The 18,674-nt window shown below is 39.2% G+C and overlaps 1 protein-coding gene across 1 annotated transcript; it reads left to right on the top strand.

The window, feature by feature from the left end:
* The first annotated feature begins 16,264 nt into the window (after window positions 1-16,264).
* Window positions 16,265-17,682, top strand: dio3a (iodothyronine deiodinase 3a). The gene has a single exon (XM_085391255.1). It carries the CDS (start codon window positions 16,339-16,341, stop codon window positions 17,122-17,124), a length of 786 nt encoding a protein of 261 aa, XP_085247381.1. The 5' UTR covers window positions 16,265-16,338; the 3' UTR covers window positions 17,125-17,682.
* The last annotated feature ends 992 nt before the right edge of the window (window positions 17,683-18,674 follow it).

Here is an 18,674-nt window from a genome sequence, read left to right as displayed (position 1 = left end):
GAAAGTTCGTGCTCAGGAGAAAAACAATCTCAAAGAATCAGACTGTGGCAAGTTTTTATTTATTCTATTATGGTTGCTTTTAATGGTAAAGGTTTTTCAGAGCCTCTCTAATCTGATGCATGATGGTATTTAAAATGCACCTAAGTAGTGTGTCTATCTTTGACTCTTCATTGTATGCGACTGAACAGCATACAGGCACAGTCTTAATTAACTGTGTATAATGACACTTTCTTTGCCATGCTAATTTTCTCCGGGCTTTTTAAGCACTGTTGGCTACCTTCCCTTCAGCCTATACAGGCATCTTTTTGTGCACTCTTTGCTTGTTTCTTTCCCAGTTATCTCTCCTTTCAAATCTCTTTAACCTCCACTTTATTGCTCCAAAGCCCTTATCCAAAACGCCTCGCCCTTTGCATGATTACAATACATAATGCGAAACAAAAATGATCTCCCATGTTGCCCAGAGTCTTAAACTGCATTGCTCTATTTATTTTGCATTTTGTATTTTGGCTGATACAGGCGCCGGTTCTTATTCATTCTTCCCTTTTAAATATTTAGGGAGCTACCTAAGATTAGCTGAGGGCACCCTTATTCGTATCCACTCTTTCATTGAGTTAGAGAAAAGTTTATTGTCTTGGTGTAATACAAAAAAAATTAAAAATGCAGTGACGCAATCAGCATTTACCTACAAGTACAATCTTTTCCTGAGCTTAAGTAAAAGTGCATCGTTCCCTAAAACCAAACACAGGCAGAGCTCGGGATAGAAATCCTAGAAAAAGCCTGTCAAACAGGCCTGAACTTTCTACTCCCTCTGTGTTACTTTTCCTCTATGTTATGCATGAATGCTTGGATTCATCAGCCTCTTCTTTTCTCAAGTGGTGAGTCACATACACCTGATTATGGCACAGAGTGTCCTGAGAAAACAAGGCCACTAAAGCAACAAATGCACTGCAAACACAGTGACCTCAAAAAAATCACTGGCGTCACTTGCGGTTTCTCGGTCACTACCTTGTCTCTCATACTCGCTCTAATTTAATCGCTCAGTCTCTTTCTGCAGTCTGAAACGGGACCTGAAGTGACCAGCACACGTTCCCACTGGGGGGTTCAGACTGATATATGTGGGAGCTGCTGCAGAGCTTCGCACTTCTTGTCTTAATATGTCCAGGCAGATGAAAGGGGGAGCAGAGCAAACTGATGGCACAGACCAGTGCTGCATTTTCATTCCTTTGAAATGGGAGTGTGATGCCAGGATCCACCAGGGGGTCTTACAAAGCCAAGGCAATAATAAAGAGGAGAGGAGGGTTACGGGGAAGGGAGGAGGTATAGTTGCAGATTGGTGAGAGAGAAGGGAAAATAAGGAAAACGAGACAGATGGAAGGGAGATGGTGTGAAAAAAGAGGAAGGGGGAAAAAAGCAGATCAGAGCTGCAGATGACGGCAAATGAAGTAATGTGAAACAACAGTCTGTAATGTGAAAATCCTTTAAAAGACTGGCTTTATTTTATAGCCTTTAAAAAGAGCATGAAATCTTTTGAAATAAGTGGGGGAAACAGTTTCTCTCGGTCCACACCGCACATAAATACATATGAATGAAACACCTGCGATCTGAAAATTCAAACACAGCTGGACTCAGTAAATTATCCCATTTTGTTGTTGGGTTGTTGAACACACTTATTTTGATCAACTTCAGAAGAAAACTAGAGAACAGAGTCTGACAGAGAATTCCAAATATTTGTAAGACTTTAATCGCCTGTCAAACATTTGAAGCACACCTCCCCCCGATGACACACAGGCATTATATAGCATTCTGCATTTCTGATGTAATATTATTTTTGGAACGGCCGCCGACAATTCACGCAGGGCACAAAAACAATCAGGGGCATATTTCACTAAAAAATGTTTTGCAGAGAAGATGTTCAGAAAGTAAATACGCATGTTTTATTTATTTATTCAATTGTATTTTGCTTACGCTTGAACTAAAATGTGCTTTTGACATCGTATTAGTCATACAGACGCGTGCTTTAGCCTCTGTTTAAATTTTTTAGCAGTGTATTTTCACACCGTAAAAAAAAGTCAGCTCTGAAAATCACAGATTTTTTATGACTCGGTTTCTTTTCTTAGTACAGTTGGAGAATGTAAAGCAACAGAACATATTATTCTACTGTGAATGAAAGAAATTCATCTAAATAATGACAGTAATCTTTTAGCTCACTTATTTTCAAATTTTCTCATGTAACTCACATTTATTGTTCTTAAATTATGTTTAATTCAAACAATTTGTATTGCACAACTGGATCAATTCAGATCAATTCATTTCTACATACAGCCACACAATCTCTCCCCGACGTTGCCACAGATCTTTTTGACAAAAAGCCGACGTAGTTAAAATAGTTTCACAAATTTCGTTTTTCTGCTTAATTTAGGCAAAGCAAGTTTATTTATATAGCACAATTCAACAACAAGGTGATTCAAAGTGCTTTACAGAGACATTAAAAAACAAAAACAAATAAAAAGCATGATTTAAAATTGATTAAAAAAACAGTAGATAAAATCAGAACAGTAGATAAAATCAGTAGTTAAAATGTAAGTTTTGAAATTTAAGCTTAAACATGTGGATTAGGTGTTTTATTCAAATACAGCTGAGAATAGGTGAGTCTTCAACCTGGATTTAAATAAACTGAGTGTTTCAGCTGATCTGAGGCTTTCTGGGAGTTCAAGTTAGGAAAAAAAGTTTAGCTCAATGCTGAAAGCACTGTTTTTGGTTTCAAAGAGGCCCATTAGGAGCAAAAGAATACATGACAATGAAGCGCTTACTTAATAAATTCAGAAACATTTGAAAAAAATAACAAAAAAACTCAAAATCTTCAATAAAGTCCTTATAGCAGGGTCCAGAGTGCAAAAACGCCATGCCTCTGGGGCATAAAATAGCGGTATGTGTCTGGACGTGCACAAAAGAGACAAACAGAGCCCTTTGTGGTTTTATGTAGCTTTCCTAGTTACATTTAACCAGTGATGGGAATAACGACGTTACAAGTAACGGTGTTACTTTTTCCAGTAACGAGTAATCTGACTAATTACTATTTCTATCTTTACAACGACGTTACTAACAGGAAATTGCGGCCGCGTTACTATTTTTTAACAAACAGACGGTTGAAGCTGTGTTCAGCTTACTGCACGTAAGTAATCTGGGCGCTACAGCTTTAAGCAGCTGCGCGCGCTCCCGCGGACGGTAATCACTTTCTGGCAGACGATCACTTTTTGGCACAACACCTGTAGCTAAGGGGGCAAAACAATGGCATGAGTTTGACTGAGGAAGAATAAAGTAGTCGTGGTAAGCCAATCACATGGCCACTTCAAGATGACAAAGCAACAAGGTGATATATACCAGTTTTTAAATTGTGCTGATAGGCCACGTAAAACCAGAGTTATGATAAACAATATATACATGTGTTTTTTTCCTCAATAGTTTTGTTATTGTCTAAGGACAGCGCTAGCAAGCACTCTCTGCTTGTGACCAAAAGCCCCCCCCCTCCCAAAAAACAGCCCTTTCGTGTTGGTGGAAAAATGCACCATGTCGACCAATCAAAAAATTATATAGTAACATGACATGTGGTTGTTTAGGAAGAGGGGAAGTTTTAGGAGTGACTGCGAGAGAGAGAGACAGAAAGAGCAGAAAAAGAGAGAGAGCGAGTTTTGAGATGTGAGAGATTTGTGACTTTTAGTGTGTTTGGAGCGTGTAGTTAATGTGTTGTCTTGTGTAGTTAGTGTGCAGTGTTGTGGATAGTTTTGTGTTGTGTGTCAGAACAATGAGGCCACTGCTGTCTCCAGGTAGAAACCTGCTGCTGTCAGACCTGCAGGTATCAGGCTGTGATGTTCTCCTTTATTGTGGACAGAAATTGTTTAGGGTTTTTTTGGAGTGGCACAAATAATTTGTGTGGCATCTTATTGAATGCAGAACAGCTGATGGTTATGTAAATAGTTTGAAGTGGTTATTTTAAAAAGGGTCAAAGGTAGATGGCTGCAAATAACTTTGTTGTTTGCAAAACTTGTGCATAGGATTTTAAAATTGACAATTTATATTTGCATTTAAAGTTATGAAATATGATTAAATAAACATGTTTGTGGTTGTTACAGTAAAAAATATAACGTTTTCTACTCTGATTTTATGTTTTTTGTCTGATTTTAGATCAATTATGCTAATACAGTATGTAAAAATGAAAACATAACTGTAATTTCAGACACGTGAGGTTGTGCTGAAAAGAATGATACCAAACAAGTCAAAGTAAATAGTTTTTAAAGGTGAAATGTTTGCGCCTCAGTTTGTTAACCTAGTCTGCCCTCAGCTTGCCTGAAAATCAGTGTTTTGCTTCACCTTTCTGTCCAGCATCACAAATGCTGCCAGTTGATGTTTGTCCCACTGCTTTAGCGGTATCCCGCAGAGACAACTCAGGGCAGAAAACACATCCTATTAAACACTGTTGAGTGCACAATGACCTTATGAGGACAGCAGTGCTTTAATTCTCCAGGGATTTGGTTTTTGGTAAACACATAAACCTCGCATTAACCTTTTCCACTCTTCAAAAGCAGCTAATTCTGGCTTATTTAAAACTGAAAGGACACATCGTTTGTGGATGGAAAACCAGGATTCAACATTCTTTCCCAAACTGTGAAAACTGAGTCACACTAAATGCTTTGTACTGCACCAAAATGTCGTACATGGCTGATTTTCAAAAAAAGAAACATCTGATCCCATTTCATCAAAAATAACAATTCATAAATGGACCAACATCACACAAGAGAACATAAAGAAAATTGTTTACAGCAGCTGTGAGTGCGCCTCAGGGGGCGAGAGACATCGAGACAGAGAAAGACAGACAGAGAGAGAGAGCGGGAGTGTATGTCAGAGGTTTTCTCACTCACCCTGTCTTGCCACCATCTGTCCTGAGGACTGGCATCAGTGTTACAGTGCACAGAAGGGAACTCACTAATAAGCTCAAACAGCAGTGAAAGAAGCCACATGAGGACATCGTGCGACATGCACACCATCATCATTACTTGGAGAGTGCAAATAAGGCCAGGGAACACTAAAGACTCTAGCCTGTGTGGAGACCTGCCAGAAACCCCTCAGACTACAGATAAAATATCTGTGAGAAACAAGCAAAGTTGCTCTCAAGGTTTTTTGTAAATAGCTTTGAAAGTATATTAACACACAGTAAAAGGATTTTGCTACAAATGAAAAGTAAATTGTAATAAAACCTTTGTTAAGTAGGTCAATCAGAAGCACTTTTTTCACCCCTCCCCCCAAGAAATATTAAAGAAGATACACATACATTTAGGCTTACTTTTTAAATGTTGTGCTGAAAGCGGACTGTTACGAGGATATGAAAATAAGTGTAGACTTGTGATGCTGCAACACAGACGGGCAGAGGTAGTGACGTAAACTGGCCAAATCTAGGCCAAGTATAGACTCATTCAACTGCAGCCGCAACTGCAGAACTACGCGAGCTGCACATGAAAAGAAAATGAAATTGGCTTTAAAATTGCAGGACTGCACCATTCAGACGTGCATCATCTATTGGTGGAGAAAGCGAAAGTTCCTGCACTTCTGGCACTTGTGCCACCTGCAGGCAGTGCGCGTTACGGTGTGTTCAGACAAGCACGGAGCGCGTTTTCACCTTGTTTCAGTCGAGAAGATTTGCATGCTGAACGCGCCATGCAGTCTGGCCATTTTTGCCCTGAGCAGTAAATGTACGAAATGTAAATGACTGTATGTCTAGAGTGTGTTCAGCACAGGCTCCGACACTGCTGTTCTTTCTGCTGTTTTGCTTCTTTATTCTTTCATCTCTGGAGCTTTAACCGCCCCGCAGTGAGCAAAAAGCTGAAAAATAGTTCCAAATATTGTCTTAGCCTCAGCTCGCACCACTCAGAGCAACTATGCATCAGTAAGTTCTCACCTTTTCATTGACTTTCCACTGCATTTAAATTTACGACGTCAACACAGCAGCCCTAACGGCTCCTTCTTTTGTGCCGCTTCTTATATATTTTTGTCTTTTTTTCCTCCTCGCAGTTTAAATCCACAAGTGCAATTTCATTTGCTCAAACTAGCTGCGTCCTAATGGAGTTATTAAATCGTTTACCTGATGAAATGTTGTCCTCTATCCACAGACAATGCCCACAGCAGCTCAGATGTCAGCACTTCTCTTGAGATCTGGCGTGGAAATGCGTTGTTTTGTTTAACGCCAGACAAAGAGAGACAGAAACTAATATCAGCTAAACCATCTAAACTTCAACAGGTTGTATTTTTGAAACACTAGCACAGACCCTAAAGGTATACTGCAGAGACATCACAATGCCATCAAAGTTAAAGACTGTATAGAGTGACAGTATCGGTGACACCTTGACAGTCTCACAGAAGACGAGGATTTCAAAAACATCAAGCATTTCTTATTCTTTCAGAAAAGGTAAAAGTAGGTTTAGAAAAAAGAAAGAAAGAAAGAAAGTAAATTGTTAAAACGCTGTTTCTTCAAAGACTTCTTTTCTGGCGTGCTTAAACTGAAGGACTACTTGAATCGTCTCGTGAGCGATGTGACCAGCAAGATGAAACAGATTATTATAACACGTTGGTTCACTCCTCATTGGCTCGCCAGTTGCTGAGATACAAACAGCCCATGGGACAAGCAACAGCAGTTCATTCAAGTTGAGCGTGAACACTAGTTCTCTTTGATTTAGACGGGGTCAGGGAAGGTGAAGCAGAGGATGGGGAAGAGGTAGATTTTTTATCCTCTATTCAATTCAGTGCAATGAGAGAGAGATATCAGTGACTTGAAAGAGAAGGAGCAAGCATTGAAACTTATCATAAATCTGTTTTGTGGGTTAGTCTTTATGATATTCCATCAGTTGTGGTTTCTGGAGTTTCGCCAACTCAACAAGTAAGCAGCAGAAAAGGGCTGTTTTCCCAGATCTGCATTGTCCTCAGATGAACCTGGAGCCACTGCCAAGAATCCAGCAAAGTTTATAGGAGGTAAAAGTAAGTAGGTTAGAATACATCTCTGGTTTTCAGCAGCAAGAACAAAAGAGTAATTCCTCAAAGCAAATTTAGGCACAGTAGGTGAGCCTTTTTTCCACCAGCACACTTCTGTTTTCGCGCTGTGAGAAAGTAAAGAAGGTTTAGATAATAGAGTGTTAATACAGTTTCAGCGTGGGGAGGAAGCAAAGGGGGAAGGAGTAGGAAGGTTGGCGGAGGGAGAAAACGGCTCCGAAGTGAAAGAGCTGGAGGATTAAACGACGGCAGATATGTTAAAATGTCTCCCAAAAAAGAGAACGGCAGATTGAGGAATGGTGAGTCAGCTGCTGAATTCATTACAGTCATGTTTCTGCTTCCCAGTCTAAATGAGACGCCCAATAAAGAAGCAGCCTGTCATCACACGCATCTCTTGTAGCAGTGAAACATACCAGGCACATTATAAGCAAACGTCCCATTTATTCTCTTTAAGTCAAACATCAGGTCTGTGCAATATGAAGTCTGATCAGATGCCACTGTCCACGCATATTTGAACACTTTTAAACACATCTAACAGGATTTAATTTGTAGGTACAACACGCTATCGATAATGTTACGATTACATTAACAACGCCGATGTTTCCTGTTATTAATTTTTTGAAATGTCTGCCTTTGTTCAGGTCATTGAATTGGTTGTTTTTGCTCAGCCTATAATCAAACAAATTAAGATGCCAAAAATTTATCAGGTTATACTTGAGCTTAAGAAACATTCAGTTTTAGGTGTTAGATCAAGTGGTGTTTAATATTTAAGGAAAAAGCATGATGCAGAAAATATGTAGATACAGTAACACATACTAGTATTTCGTGAGTTTAAAATTTCCAAAGAAACAAAGTCAGATAGAAAAAGGAAAAAGGCCAAAATAAGACAGTATACCAAATGAAATAAAATTAGTCTAATACTACAGCCTGACAATAAATCCTGTATTCATAAAGGTTAAAATGTTTGATGTTAAAATATATTAAGATGGTATTTATTATTTATTTTGAACACAGTAACAAATCAGGTCGATTTCTAGCTAACCAGCTAAAAATAAATAAAGAAAAAATAACTATATGTGCTGCTAAAGATTTATCGGGGAACACAATATATGATCCTGGAAGAATAAACAACATTTTTAGGGATTTCTATGAAACTTTATACTCACCACAAATAAACCCATCTAAAAATGAAATTGATCTGTTTCTTGACAACGTAACTCTTCCAAAATTACTAGACAGTCAAGCAATGGAACTGGATTCGCCACTGACGCCAAGTGAACTCCAGGAAGCCCTGATAAGTATGCCCAATAATAAGGCTCCAGGTCCAGACGGCTTCCCTGCAGAATTCTACAAAGAATTCTGGACAATTTTGGCACCAGTATTCCACAGCATGTTGCAGGAAATCGAGGAAAAGGGCAGACTACCACCAAATATGAATTCTGCCAACATTAGTCTCCTGCTAAAACCAGGCAAAGACCCTTTATTTCCCTCAAGCTATCGTCCAATTTCTCTTTTAAATGTAGACCTTAAAATAATCTGCAAAGCTCTCTCAAAGAGATTAGAGAAAATGACCCCCCTCTTAATTCATCCTGACCAAACTGGTTTCATAAAAGGTCGGCACTCCTCAACAAACACTCGTAGATTACTTAATTTAATAGACTACTCATACGATAAAAACATCGAAACCATAATATTATCTCTAGATGCAGAAAAAGCATTTGACAGAGTTAATTGGAAATTTTTATTCGCAACTTTACACAAATTTGGTTTTGGAAACTCTTTCATAAACTGGATAAGAATATTATACAATTCCCCAACGGCTCGTATCAGAACAAATGACCAGACATCCTCCAGCTTCTGTCTCCTGAGGGGCACCAGACAGGGATGCCCACTCTCCCCTTCACTTTTTGCAATTTTTATCGAACCTCTAGCAGCAGCATTTAGACAGGCTACAACAATTAAGGGCATAAAATGTAAGAACATAGAACATAAAATCAGTCTCTATGCGGATGATGTGTTGCTTTTTCTGCAAAACACACAAACCAACCTCTCTGAGGTAATTACTCTAATAAACTGGTTTTCAAGAGTTTCAGATTATTCAATTAACTGGCCAAAATCTACAGTTCTCCCCATTAACTGCTCCTTCCATAATTCTTCCTCTGCCCCACTGCAATCCGGAAATATTAAATATTTAGGTATTAATGTTTCTCCTAAGCTTTCAGACTTAACTAAATTAAACCACATCCCACTTCTAAAGAAAGTAGAAGGCGATCTGACTAGATGGAAATCTTTACCCATATCACTCATGGGAAGGGTCGCCACTATAAAAATGATGATCTTGCCAAAAATAAATTACTTATTTTTGATGATCCCTAACAAACCATCACAAGATTGGTTCAGATCTCTGGATTCATATATTTCCAAATTCCTTTGGAAAGATAAACCCCCGCGTATTAGCTTAAAAACGCTACAAAGAACCAAGGATAGAGGAGGATTAGATCTGCCTAATTTTCACCAATACTTCTTAGCCAACAGGCTTCAGTTCATCTCAGAATGGTTAAAACATACCTTCTTAGTTGAGCCCTGGCTAGATGTTGAACAGGCACTATGCAAGGATCTAGAGATTTCAGACCTACCATTTATTAGCTCAAACATCAAAAGACATGAATGCTTTAAAAGTATCAACATCAGCTTTTCTCTAACAGCATGGTGGGAGTTTCTAAAAATAACGGAGTCTTCATTAATCCCATGCAAACGTACACCTATCTGGAATAACCCTGACATATTACAAAACAATAATATGATTAATTTTCCAGAATGGAGTTGTAAAGGAATTAAATACTTAGAACATATATTAGAGGGAACAGAATTTATTCCATTTGACAGACTAGTTGAACAATATGGGATCAACAAGACAAGGTTTTTAGAATATCAACAAATTAAATCCATAGTAAAAAAGAAATTTAACCTCAGTCAAGTTGAATTACAAACACCACTAAGTGCGGCACATTTTCTTACTCTTAAATCCCCTAAATTATTATCTAAAATATACAGAACACTTTCTAAATTAGATGAATCAATATCCCTTCCTACTGCAAAGTGGGAAGCAGATTTATCAGTCAACCTAGACCAAAACTTCTGGTCTCAGATTTGCTTAAAAACTTTTAAATTAATTAAAAATCCCAGTCTGCAATTAATACAATACAAAATACTTCATAGAGTGCACTATACAGGTCATCGGATGTTCAAGATGGGCTTTACATCTTCCAACAACTGCTCACACTGTCAAGGCAATACACCAGACAATTATATCCACGCTCTTTGGTTCTGTCCACCAGTGCAAAAGTTTTGGCGCGAGATATGTGAAGACTTATCAAAGTGTCTGAAATGTAACATTCCAACTTCCCCCTTAGTGTGTCTACTGGGCAGCTTAGATAATGTCACTTCAGAAAAGAATATAGCCCATATGATCTTCACTGCCCTATGCATAGCCAAGAAAACAGTCCTCATGAACTGGAAAAATAAAAATAATCTTAATTCTAACCAATATAGAAATTATCTATTAGATTACATTAGTCTTGACACAGCCTCTGCCACCACATTAGATCAATTGCTCTGGGCCCCTTTTATCAGCTCCATCACCTAGTGGGGGTGGGGGGTCATAGAAAAGAAAAAAAAAAAAAAAAAAAAAAAAGATGGTATTTATTGTATCTTCAACATTAAAACAGCCTGTCGAATATCGTGTGGTTCCCACACATGTCTCAGAAACAACTCGGACCCATTTACGCATCAGAATGAATCCTCTGCAGGGACTCTTGCGGCATTTGGCACTGAGACATTGGCAGTGAAGCTTTTGAATTTGCAGACTGTCGAAAGGCTTCTCTGGGGTTTAGGCTCTTCTAGTGCATCCTGCAGGTGCTCAATTGATAATAATAATAAAATTTTGTGACCTGATGTGGGGTCAGGTCATGCTTCTTGCTTTTTTGTTGATTACCTCAAACCACTCTTGGGAAGTTTTAGTATTGCGGTGGGACATGTTGCTCTGCTGCTGGTGGTCCCTGCTGTCAGGGGCTGCCATTGCCTTGGGGGTGCGCATTTGATTCGCAACAATATTTAGGTGGGTGGTACCAGTAAATAACGTCCACACGGGTCCCAGGATCCAAAAATTCCCAGCTGAGTATAGCATTTACGAGATACAACGTGATGATCAATGTTATTTACTTCTGCTGTCGGTGGTTTTAATTTTGTGGCTGATTGATGAAACCTCACCATCAACACCTGCCTGAAACAGTTTGAACAAAGCTAAACATTGTAATTGTCATGATAAAGTGATGACTGACTGTGGAGTCAAAACACAGATACACAATCTTAGCAAAATGGTTTGAGGATTTCTGAAAAACTCATACATGTCTCTGTCGGATTACATAATAACTGATATATGATCTTGAGAAAAATCCTTTTGTTAAGCTGATGAACCGCACACACACACAAAAATTGGACAGCGATATCAACTTACAGTTTCTCTTCCCTCCATCTGCTGTCTGACTCATCAGAATGACTGTGACCCACAGACAAATGACATCTTTACTTGTGTGGTTTACAGACGTCTTGCAGTCATACATGACATGGATTTACCGTAACAGGAGATTAGGGCTTAACCGATATACCATGTGATCTCTAGACCAGGAATGCTTTTGTTAAATAAGCACACCAGACCGGTAAATGGCATTTTAGTCTATAATGGCTAATATGTATGACCAGATGTTAAATCCCTGTGGAGCACAAAAAGATTTTAAACAGAACACCCTTCAAAAAGCACGGTCGGTTACTGAGTCATTAACATTGATCCCACAGATTAATGGACATGGATCTGATGAGGATATATGTACTTCCTATGTCTAATCATCTCATGTGTAATAATATCTGCTCTGCATCAGAGGGGTGAGAATCTCTGGCTTAAAATGATGTCATTCAGTTGCTTTTATTAAGGTGTAAGTTGGGTTAAAATCATTTTTCTTTGTCTGTCATTCTATAAAAAATCCCATGTGATTAGCAGCATACATACAAGAAGAAATGAAAGTTACTGCTTTCCTTCCGGAGTTGCTTAATTTGTACATTTGTTTTAGCGTTGATGCAACAAATGAAGCATTACTTCCCGTGAGAAGATATTTTTATTTTATTCCCAGTTGTCACATAACACATGCAAAATATTGCTACACCTTCACCTGGGATGCTTCAAATTACAGAGGAAATAAAACATGCACATGTCTTCTTCTTCTCGTGGTGATTCTGTTCCTACTCATACCTTATGAAATTTTAAATAAGAATTTGAAAACACATTAAACACATACATGGTACAAAACATATAGCAACTACTGTAAAGAAACTTCAGTTTTTTATTGCCAGAATGTGAAAGAAGTTTGTACAAACTTATGAACTGATTATATTATTTGACAATGTTATGCTGCAGTGTTTCCTGATAATCAAACTAGACAGGCTCTAAAGGAAAATATGACACTTCTAAAACAATCTAACCAACTTGTATTTTCATAACCGTTAACTGTTTGCTTGTGTTTTTGACAGAAGCTACACATCTAGTGTCTGTTAACTGTCCGATGTGTCAGCTCTGCTTTAGCTTAATCCACAGGCTGTTTGGGTTTTTAAAAAAATCCATAACATGCAACATTACTCCGAGAACCTGCCTTTAGTCGTAGTATCATCCTTCCCTCTGGAAACGAGTTGGTGTCTTTTTTATATACGTGTCGCACGTGTGGCTGTTTATTTCGATGGGTGAAATCTCACTGGTGTTTTATTGTCCTTCCCCGGTGAGAATGCCACTTTATTAAAAGTCTTTTAAAAGTTTCTGATACCTCCTTTAACTTGTGTTCTTTATAATTTGTCTTTCAATTTCTAAGGCTTCTTCTAAAGGTTTATTTTTGTGAAAGTCTCTAACAGCTGTGGTGAGAAGGTTTGGAAGGATTTTGGATGTATTGTTGAAGAAATCACCCAAAGTCTTGTTCCAGTGTTTGCTTTAATGGGGTGTTTATTGATATTCCGGTATACAGCTTAGAGACACAGACAGTGGGTCTGTGCAACATGTTGTAAGGTTGATGAGATCGCGATATCTGGCAGACAGATGACAGCAACAACAGGGTGATGAAATCAAGGAGTCAAAACACTCGAGGGTAGGAAACTGTCTCCACTGCAGTGTTAAAAACGGGGATAGGTTGCAGGTTAGTAGATGATGTAGAGAAGTAGTCACATTACATTTTTCTGTGATGAAATTCAGTAATCACATTACAGTTACTGAAATTATTTATTTAATTTCCATTAGTCTTTCAACTACTTGCATGATGTGTGGATAACAAAAAGAGGGGCCCTTTCCCTGCATCGTTTTGCTACTGGCAGTGTACTTAATTCCTGTGGCGGGAGAGCATTTGCAGCATTTCACTAGTAAAAATATGAACATGACTTTCAGTTATATTAAGGAAAAGGACAAAAACATGATGGCAACGTGCAAATTACACAAAGGCCAGAGACAAGTCTGCATTGCTGCTAACATGACATCAACTTTTTCCAAGCATCTGCAAAGACAATGTGCTAACACTAAGCTAGCAGCAAAGAACCTGAAGCTGAGTGCATACTGAGTTCATTCAAGCAGCCAAAGGTTGATTTTCAGCAGGTAACAAACACAGCGATCAGCAGGTGAGCTTGTAGCTTTGTAGCCTCAGTTTCTACCTGCAGCTGTTTTTTAAATTTGTTTTGTGCATGTGTGGCAGACTTCAGCTGTTTAGTGCAATGATTTGATAATCAGACAAGACGAGGTGTGAATTCCAACACCATAACTATTCATTATTTGAACCTTTATTGTCATATGAATTGAGTCTGTATAGACAAAAAAAATAGCTAACTGGCACCTAGCTAAACTCTGGGCGGGACAGAAACCCTAAACCAAAGTCTGATGAGCACCTCTTCAGTAAAACAACATCTGTCATTGTTCTTCTTGGGAACAGGCATTGCAAAATCAGTACACTGATTAGAATAAAACCTCTGAAACAAAATAAGGCTGTAAATGTATCTTGCCTGTTCACAATGCTACACGAATGACCAGTGTAGACCTACGGCATTTTATCTTTCAGTCTGTGCATAGATTCAGTAGATAACTCCAGCATGGTCTCCCTATCTTAACATGCTATTGTTGGAAGCACATGAAGAAACTAAACACAGCCTAGCCCTAAAACGACATCAGCTGGTTGTGGAGGCCACAATCTAAGCTGTGTAAAGATTCAATAGAGTACAAATGAAGCTTAAACCATCCTTTCCTCTGTGTGGTTTTCCCCTCTTGATGGTTGCCTACCAGCTTTGCTCAACCATGTGGTCTGACAATACAACAGGATAAATGGAATATCAATGAAATTTAGAGGTGATTGGTATAAAGCATACATGGTGAGAGGGTGTTGCAGGCAAAGCAGTGAATCAGTGAGTTTAATTTTCTGTATCGATGGCATTTAATTTTTTGAGTTCAGTCAGCCATGCCCATCCGATTATCTCAGGCTCAAAAAAAGTGTATTTTCTTTTTCAGAAATGATGTCAGTGTATGTTATCTAAGATAAGATAAGATAAGATAACCTTTATTAGTCCCACACGTGGGAAATTTGTTTTGTCACAGCAGGAAGTGGACAGTGCAAAAGTTATGACGCAAAAATTAGAATACAATAAGAATAAATACAGTACACAGCTGTACAGAATAGAATAAAATAATATACTATATACAGTAGAATAAAATAGAATAAAAATATACAATAAGATAAAAATAGAATACGAATGCTATATACAACTGAGTAAAAATACAACGATGCCAGAAAGGATTATTGCACTTAGTGTTATTGCACATGTGTGGATGTGTGTGTTTGTTCAGTTAAAGTCTTTGTTGTGGAGTCTGACAGCAGTGGGGAGGAAAGACCTGCGAAATCTCTCCGTCCCACACCGTGGGTGCCGCAGTCTCCCACTGAAGGAGCTGCTCAGTGCTGTCACAGTCTGCTGCATGGGGTGGGAGACGTTGTCCAACAGGGATGACAGCTTAGCCGCCATTCTCCTGTCACTCACCACCTCCACTGGGTCCAGAGGGCATCCTAGAACAGAGCTGGCCCTTCGGATCACCCTGTTCAGTCTCTTCCTGTCCCCAGCAGAGATGCTGCCGCCCCACCAGACCACACCACCACTATTCAACTAAATGACTTTTCCCCCCCTAAATTGTTGTTATCTGATTATGAGTATTAAAAATTGTGATGTAGTTTAGATAGTCTGAAGTCTACTTTGAACTAGGCCATTATTGGCTGTCTGCGTTTAACAGACAGTGTGCACATGGCCTGCCTAATCTTGTTTTGTGGTACAGTCCGCCCGACAATGCCGCACAGTCTTTTTACATGTGGCAGATATTTTTGTTTTTTGTATCAGACAACTGGCACAAAAACAGTGGAGACCTCAGTCCTTACACCAGGAAAGAAAAAAATCAAAACAAAAACCAACAAGAAGAAATCAAAACAAACCAAAGGTGTTCCACATTTTTGGAGACGTCTGAGTGAGGCGAGGAGCACTGGCACCCTTTTACTCAACAAACAGATGTGTCCACTTGTGTTGTGATGGAGGACAAAAGAAAAGGATTTGGGACGCATGAAAAACAATTTTGGCTGAGAGTGATTTGAAATGTAAGACCTCACAATTCACAGCAGGAATGTGTTACTAGTTTGACTTTGTTTTTCTTCTGAGTTTAAGTTAAGAATTATGAGAAATAAAAGCTTTTTTTTTGTTTTTAAAAAAAGTGTTTGTTTGTTTTGTTTTTTAAAAATTGTCTTTTTTGTTTTCCAGAGTCAGCCTTTTAAGCTCAGATTTTTTATGATAAAAATTTCCTCAAATGTAACTGCTCCCCCCCCCCCAATGTCACATTAATGATTGCATATCCTTATATTTCTCCCACAGTTGTACCTAAGACTTGCTTTTAACATCTCTTTTGATATTCTGATGATTAAAAACAAAAACAAATTATATATGAGAGACTGCCCATAACGCAGCGCTTTGGTGCACCCTATCCAGCACCGTTGGCTTTTGGCTGTGACTACAAGCTGCGGAATTGACAGAAGGTAATCCCCGCCATGTGAGGCCTCGACCCCGGTTTGGAGGCGGGGTGTGATTCATTCAAATCTGCCAGTGCTATAAAAAGAGGGGAAGTTGCAAGTAACCCAACTTCAACCCACAAGATCGTGGCATAACGCTAGACAAATCGGGTTGTTATTAGAGGTGATAATGAATACTCTTAAAACTATTAAAAATGCAATAGTTTGTTTAGTCCTGTTGCCTCGTTTTTTGGTGGCAGCTGTCATGTTTTGGCTGCTTGACTTTTTATGCATAAGAAAAAGAGTGTTCTTCAGGATGAAGGAGCAGGAGGGCGATGCCATTGATCCTCCTCTGTGCATATCGGACTCCAATCGGCTCTTCAGCCTTGAGTCCCTTAAGGCAGTCTGGCACGGACACAAACTGGACTTCCTGAAAGCAGCGCATCTTGGACAGGTAGCGCCCAACACCGAAGTTGTCCAGCTGGAGGATCAGCGGCGCAGCCGTATCCTCGACTACGCACAGGACAAGAGACCGCTTATCCTCAATTTTGGCAGCTGCACCTGACCACCGTTCATGGCACGTCTGAAGGCTTTCCAGGAGGTTGTGAGGGAGAATGCAGACATAGCAGACTCTTTAGTTGTATACATCGAGGAAGCACACCCCTCCGACGGCTGGATGAGCACCGACGCGCCATATCAGATCCCCAAACACCGGTGTCTGGAGGACAGGCTGAACGCTGCGCAGCTGATGCATCTGGAAGTGCCCGGCAGCCTGGTCGTGGTTGACAGCATGGAAAACTCCTCCAACGCTGCATACGGAGCTTATTTTGACAGACTTTATATCCTGCAGGAGGGAAAGATAGTTTACCAGGGTGGTAGAGGACCTGAGGGGTATCGGATCTCAGAGCTCAGAGACTGGCTGAATCGATATAGAGACGGGCTGGACAGATCCAATAACCAAGTTATACACGTGTAGATTAATTTTCACACTTTTAGAGCTGCTACTTAAAAATAAAACAACATATGCTGCATTTTTTCAGTATTGTAACTACCCTTAGATAGATTTTCATTAATGGTGTATTTATTTTTTCATAAGGGACTGAATTAAAGAAAGGTGCTGTATAGGGTGTCCTCCTTCCTTTAATACTGGACATCTATACATCCTCTTAGGACCCACCTACAAAAGGTTAGTTTGTTTGGACTTTGGTGCCGAACACATGCACTTTGTGTCTGTATACGTTCTTTTTTCTCCTCGTGGAAATGCGCCTCTATGATTTTTTTTCCCCCACTCGGGACTTAGAGATGTGCGCATCACTTTGCTCACCAGTATTGTTATGAAGTTCGGTTTTTAAATGGGATAAATCCAGAGAACCGATATTGATGTTTTCCATACTAGTGAGCAGAGTGAAGATGGTTCTCTCTGCCTTGCGTGGCGCAAAAAGACTTTGTAAATGTTCCGTTTTATGGATGGCATTTTATTGTATCCAATAAATTCTTTGGTTTACTCCTTCTTTTGGCCTTTTTTGTTTATTTGTTTGTTGTAAGCACAATACTTAAAGTGGACAAGTTAAATTATTGGTGCCTGCATGCAAGCCAGGGTTATGGCATGCGCGCGCGCGTGTGTGTGTCTTTATATTTTGTTTTTACAATGAAGCATGCTGTGTACAGATTTAACTGCCATTCGGTCTCGTAGAAGTGAAAGACGATTGCTCATCTGAAAGATGTTTTAGATTAAATCTTTCTCAAGAGCATAACGGTAATTTTGTTTAAATTGAATCAATTTCAATATTTTTTCTCTAAAATCAGCCATTTGCTGCAAGCAAGTTTTCTCTTTGCAAAAATGGTGAAATATTGCATTTGTAATTATTGGTCAACCACTTAAACTATACAGTTGGTTATGGTGGGATGGCTCTAGGAAAAAAAGAGAGAGAGAGAAAAAATCCATTGTTCTCCACACCCCCACCTTCCTAAACCTTTGACCTCTTACAATTAAATGAGGATCATCAGAGTTTATCCTATTATGCTAAGTGATACTTCCACCTGCAAGGGTCTAAATACACTAATGTTTTCAGGGTTAGCAAACCAATCCCACATCAGAACACAGTCCTTCAAAACGTCAGACGTCTGCAGCTAATACTGAATATCAATGCCGTGGCATCACCCGGTCTAAAAACATGCATAATGATTTGTAATGATCTAATGTGATTTAATTCAGCCATGCAGCGTAAAAAGTATAAAGCTGAAGAAAGAGCTCTTCTGATGCTTCAGACACAGGTCGCAACGCAATGAAGACACAACAGTGGGCAATGGCTTGGACACAGATGACTCAGGAAACCATATAATAACTGTGACACAGCCCTTACATGGAGCAACATCTTGTCAGATGATTTGGTTCCCTGTGTCGTTATTATTCATAGTCAGCTTTGGGATACAGAGTCCTTACCTCCAGCAAGGAGTCACAACCAGGGGCACAAATCACTGTAGACACAACACAACAAGCTTTTAGAAATGTAAATGTATTGACGA

This window comes from Rhamphochromis longiceps, linkage group LG19, assembly GCF_057381845.1.
Source record: "Rhamphochromis longiceps isolate RC_006_pf linkage group LG19, R_longiceps_female_GT1.1, whole genome shotgun sequence".
Taxonomy (NCBI): domain Eukaryota; kingdom Metazoa; phylum Chordata; class Actinopteri; order Cichliformes; family Cichlidae; genus Rhamphochromis; species Rhamphochromis longiceps.
Note: the sequence above shows the minus strand (reverse complement) of the source record. Positions and strands in the feature narration are given on the sequence as shown.